Raw genomic sequence first — 6,148 nt, 5'->3', positions numbered from 1 at the left:
GGGAAGAAGATAGGCTAATTTAAAAAGGGTTAAAAATTTTTTTTTTTTTTTACTCATTGGATTTTAGTACGGTTAGGTTAGGTTTTTGTATTAATTGATTATATTAATCCATCGTAGGTGGAATTAAGTAAAAACGACAAACTTGGTATAACTATAGTTAAATTATACACTTACGTACAAATAGCACGGGGTCCCCGATCTACCGCAGGTAGATTGCCTACCTGATAATGTACTGCTGTGAATCAGAATTTTTATCCTGGGCAACAGAAAAGTTAAGATAAATCTAGAACATCACACACTGAATATTAAATAACACATTGAACAAAGTTTGAGTCATATACAGTTTGTACATTTAACGGGTAACGAAGTGCACGGGATCAGCTAGTTTATTATATTTATTACCTATTAGTATTAATTAATTGTAAATTGTGAATTATTTGTTATACATTTTGTAATTAATTCTATTAGTATTGTAAATAAATTAAATAATTATATTTATTATTTTTTTAGTCACTCTGGAACATCCGCAATTGGTTGTTCATATAAAGCTGCTGCTGGATATGTTTATCCACTTGAAAGAGGCTTTATTTACATACACAAACCTCCTATACACATACGATTTGAAGAAATTTCTAGCGTTAATTTTGCTAGAGGCGGTGGTAGTACTAGGTCATTTGATTTTGAAATTGAGTTAAAAAATGGAGTTATACATACATTTAGTAGCATCGAAAAAGAAGAATATGGAAGTCTGTACGATTTCATTAATGCCAAAAAACTAAGAGTGAAAAACACTGGCAAATCAGTAATGGAATTTAATGATTTTATTTTATATTTTTAAATTATAATTGACTAATTTTTAAATATCATTAGGATAAACCTGCTTATACAGGAGACGACTATGGTGATTCTGATAAAGAAGCCGAACCTGATGCTTATTTGGCTCGAGTTAAACGTGAAGGACAAGAACGTGATGAAGATGATGATGATGATTCAGATGAGAGTACAGATGAAGATTTCAACCCTGAAGGACAAGAGAGTGATGTCGCTGAAGAGTATGATTTATTTAATATGTTTTGAGAATTTAAACATATTGCTTCTGTTACAGGTTTGATAGTAATCCATCAACAACAGAATCAGAATCTGGAAATGAGGAAGGGGGTGGTGGTGACAAAAAAAAAGAAAAGAAAGAAAAGAAAAAGAAGGATAAAAAACCTAAATCGGCTAAAACTATTGTAAGTTTGATTAAAAATAAGGGTGTTAGGTGTAAGTATAGAATTTTATTACACTCATAAATTATAATATAATAATTACCTATTAATCAGTCGCAAAAACAACTTGTTACTGGAATAGTAACAAATGTTGTTATTGCCTTTGAATACATTATTAAATATATTTTCTCTTCTGTTGCCAAACTATTAACCATTTTGATGAACCACGTTTGTTTTATTACTTTCGGGTATATTATATTATTAGGTATTAACTGTATGTTCAAGTGAACTAAATTCACTTTTTAAGATTTTAGCATCTAGATTAAAGGTTTTTGTTAGGATGAAGATGCCTCCAAGTTGAAGAAATCAATTAAAAAGTTTTCAAAATTCAGTTGATTGAATGTGAAATTTTCATTTATAATTGGGGCTTGGAAATCATAGCACTACAATGTTAGTTTTTTAGTGCTTAAACATGAACTTAAAAATGACATAATATGTGCTCAAAACCTCACTAAAAATCAGGAAATATTTTAAACACAATTTTTATGAAGAAGAAAACATTTACATTTTTAATTATTTTTATTTTTAAAATATACATTTAATTTAAGAAAATTTTCTGTAATTATAAGGTAATTATAAGATACTGACTGTTCAGGAAACTCATTAGTTTGACCAGGTGTTCTATACATTTCTCATAATTCCAATTGGTTGTGCTTATGAATTTAAAAAGTTTTCCTTAGGGTACCTATTAAATTATTATTTTTGTTTTTGTTTTTTTTTATTAATTTATCAGTACAGTAATTTAGATTTTACATTGTTATTAGAAATTACGTTATTGTTTGTCTATCTTTAATTCCTATCAATTTAACATCTAACAAAGAAATCATTACCTCTCAAAATTATGGTTTCACCCAAACTATTTTTTAAACTGGTTAAGAATAAATCAATAGTGGATACCCTTATTACAAAACATTTTTTAATTAATGAACAACATGATCAGATTTTTGATCAGGACTTTCTACAGCTACTAAAGTATGTATTGTTAAACAAACAATATTGGATTATTTTAATGATGGTGCACAAACTGATGTAATCCATACCGATCTTAAGAAAGCTGTTAATAGAGAAAATCATGATTTTTTAATACTGAAACTTAAAGTATATTATGAGAAATGAAATCCACTTCTACCTTAGGTTAGATCCTTCTTAAAAGACCAAATTCAGATAGTCAAACATAATAATTTTATCTCAGAAAGTATAAAAGTATTCAAGGTTACTTGACCCCTTTTATTATATTATTATTTATAATAATTATAAATGACGTTCAAATAAAATAATACACCAAATTGATTAAATAAATTAAATATAATAATCATTTTTTATAACTGCAAAACTACAAAACTTTATTGATTGGTATAATAATAATTGGATGTCATTGAATATTAAAAAATATACAAGTATTTCTTTTTCTTTGAAGAAAAATGACTATGTTATAAATGTACAGTTTTTTTATCTGAGTACCATTACTTAAGTTATCTTTATCTAAAACATAAAAATAACTCGATTAAAAAAAAAATATGATCTTGGTGTAATTTTTGACCCAAAACTAAATTTGAATTCACATGTACAAAATATCATGAATAAGGCTCTATCAAAAGTAGGTTCTTTGAAACATTTATGTAAAGACATTCATGATGAACATGTGCTAAAATTATTATATTTCACCTTATTCCGTCCTTTTCTAAAATATGTACATTTAATATTACCTACTAACTTCATAATTCAAAATCATAATATTTCAAAAGTGCAAAACAATTTATTATTATTTTGTGCTTTCAATGTAATATGTTTAGGAAACCGCACTTAAATTCTTTAATAATAATTGCTCTGGTTTTTTTTCCATCCATTTCTTATCTAAAAAAATTAAATTTAAAGTTTCTTTATAAATTACAAAATAACATAGTAGATTGTTCTAAATAAATAAAACTATTTAATTTTATAACTGTTACAACTATTTATAGAAACAAGTCTTTATTTCTATTTATCGAAAACGTTTAAATTATATGACATTTTTACCTTTAAATATCCTAATGACTACAGCAAATTAATTGAATGATTTATAAGTAAATTTACTCCACACATCATTTTCAGAATTGGCTACATGCCTCTGAAAATTAATTGTTTATTTTATAATATTTCTATTAGAATTATCTATAATTATTATGTATTTTTGTTAAAAATGTTAATACTATTATTTAAATTATGTATAGATGTATTCGGGTGGTACTACTGAGTACCCTCCCCCATCTGTCATTCTCGCTATGTAAACTATATCAACATTACTTATTGTACTAAATTGTTGTATAGATTGTAATTATATTTTAATAATAATAAAAAAAAAGGTTTTTAAATGTTTAATGAATATCTTGTAAGTTAGATTTATTTGTTTCCATAAATAAAATATTACTATTAATATTCTAAATTATTACCTACCTATAAATTAGTACACATCAATAAATAATTATTATACCTAAAAAAATCTTGAAGGAGGCCAGAGGGGCTCTGCCTCCATGGAACTCCTCATGTGCATGCTTATGTGTATAATATAAAATATTAAACCTTAATTATTTAAATCTTCTTTTCATAGAGCTAATACTAAAGATTTATTTTAACTGTTATTTGTGTTAATTTTATTTAGTCGGAAAAACCAAGAAAATCAAAAAAATCTAAGAAACCTGATGATGGCAGACCAAAACGTGCTGCAACAGCGTACATGATATGGTTTAATGAGGCACGAGAAGAAATAAAATCTGATAACCCGGGAATTTCATTTGTTGATATAGCGAAAAAAGGAGGTGAATTATGGAAAAAAAATGTCAACCAGTGATAAATCGGTAAATAATAGCTTTTACTAAAATTCATTAATAGCATATTATAAATTAAAACATAATGTATATAGTTGAGCCGCAATATTTTGAAAAACTTGACAACTCCAATTGTGTTCTATTTCCCTAGACAATTTTTCCTCCATAAATTAGTTAGATAATATCTTGAATAGTACATATCTCTAAGTGAATTTTTATCACCCTTCAACTTTGAGTTATCTCGACTAGACTAATATTATTAAAATGTTCTAACTATATAATATTAATATATTATAATTTGATGGTTTAACATATTTAATATTATTTTTTAAGGTATATATGTAGTTTGAGGTATTGATAAATAAATAATAACTATAATTTATATTACTATAAGTAATTAATTAGAAAACATAAACATCAATCAATGATGTGAAAATAATGAAGACATGGGGATATACTCAATAGCAGTTATGTGATGGATATGGGTAGATTGAGATCCCTCGAGACTTTTTAAAATTTCAATTATATAAATAGTCTCACATATGGCCTTCAAACAGTTATACATTTTAATTCTTTCACTCTTCATAGATTGTTTATTATAACAAACTATAAAATTATCTATGAATATACTTGGCTCAGAAGGTTAATTAATACATTTAATTTAAATTCGCCAATTAATCTAATCTACCTATTAATTGCCATATTACATTATGACACTAAACAATAACTATACACCTGCATAGAATTATTTTATTTCGTATATAATTGTTGTAGATTTTATTTACTAAAATATGTTTAATACAATTTGTTATTTCTGTAGAAATATGAAGAAAAAGCAGCGAAATCTAAAGAAGAATATATTGAAGCTATGAAAGAATTCAAAGAATCTGGCGGTGGAGCTGAATCATCTAAGGACTCTAAGGAATCTAAGAAATCGTCCAAGAAATCTTCTTCACAAAAGAAAGTTGCAACACCAGTAAAGAGTGGTTCATTCATTTCAAAAGAGTTTATTGAGTCTGACGATGATTCATCAAGTGATGATAAAAGCAAGAATATAACAAAATCTAAGAAGGTCAGTTAAATATAATAATAATAATAAAAAAAAAAACTAATTCATTATTCTACACATAGTGCAAGGGATGTATTTTTACATGTAAATTAATTAAAATTGAATAACACGTATAAGCTAAAATAATAACTTTGGTTTGAACATTTTAATTGTTGAAAAAACAATTTTATTAAATAAAATATAATAAAACATATATTAAGGAGGAAGTTCAAAGTACACAAAAAATAGTTGAGAAGATTGTATGACCCATTGTCGATAAACTGATTGTAGTTTAGGCTTGTTGTGTACACGATACGTATGTGTTTCTCCCTCAGAATCATTGAATCTTAATTAGAATTTTAAACAGTGATTCAAATATAAGTAATAGAAATATCTACCTCTGTATAGTTAATATTTTCAAAAACAAATATTAGGTATTGGATTAATTTTGTTTTGGGAATCCTATTGGCTGTATTAAAATTTTATAAAATGAATTGTGTACGCTAGTACAGACAATTGTGAATAGATTTACTGCACTCGAAGTTGAATACATTTAATATAATTTAAATAGAGAATAATATACTTTATTTTATTTCAACACTTATTATTAATATTTTTGGAATTACAAATAGTAATCTACCTGAGTTGACTAGCGTGAACTCAGTATAATCATGTCTGAAATTACTGAAACATGTTTTTTTCTAGTCTTAGATCATATATTATACAATAAGATTTCTACTGTAGATATATAAAGCTACTGTCTAAATATTTGAAGCCGACATAACTTAGTGAACTTATAGCACAAATATAAATATCTGACAAGTATGGACGCACATGGGCAATAGAAATCTGTTCACAAGAGATCTGTCGCTAATGTTTTATTCGAACCCGTAAATCCATTTCTATGCCATGATTCTATCTATTGTACACTGGGTGATTATTTTATCATTGAACACTCATTAATTCAAAGTGTAAATTTTTTTGAAAATATTTTTTTACTATAGTTTTAAGTCGCTTATAAGACAACG

The 6,148-nt window shown here is 26.0% G+C and overlaps 1 protein-coding gene across 1 annotated transcript in view; it reads left to right on the top strand.

Annotated features, from left to right (window-relative positions):
* Positions 1 to 5,144, top strand: part of LOC100166291 (structure specific recognition protein-like) — a gene marked incomplete at both ends in the record, with an annotated part of 6,233 nt that extends 1,089 nt beyond the window's left edge. The window contains 6 exon segments of the mRNA NM_001163107.1: positions 511 to 802; positions 871 to 1,052; positions 1,106 to 1,232; positions 3,907 to 4,081; positions 4,083 to 4,102; positions 4,893 to 5,144. Coding sequence (NP_001156579.1) covers positions 511 to 802; positions 871 to 1,052; positions 1,106 to 1,232; positions 3,907 to 4,081; positions 4,083 to 4,102; positions 4,893 to 5,144 — 1,048 coding nt within the window.
* Between the last annotated feature and the right edge of the window lie 1,004 nt (positions 5,145 to 6,148).

This window comes from Acyrthosiphon pisum, unplaced genomic scaffold, assembly GCF_005508785.2.
Source record: "Acyrthosiphon pisum isolate AL4f unplaced genomic scaffold, pea_aphid_22Mar2018_4r6ur Scaffold_377;HRSCAF=803, whole genome shotgun sequence".
Taxonomy (NCBI): Eukaryota; Metazoa; Arthropoda; class Insecta; order Hemiptera; family Aphididae; genus Acyrthosiphon; species Acyrthosiphon pisum.
Note: the sequence above shows the minus strand (reverse complement) of the source record. Positions and strands in the feature narration are given on the sequence as shown.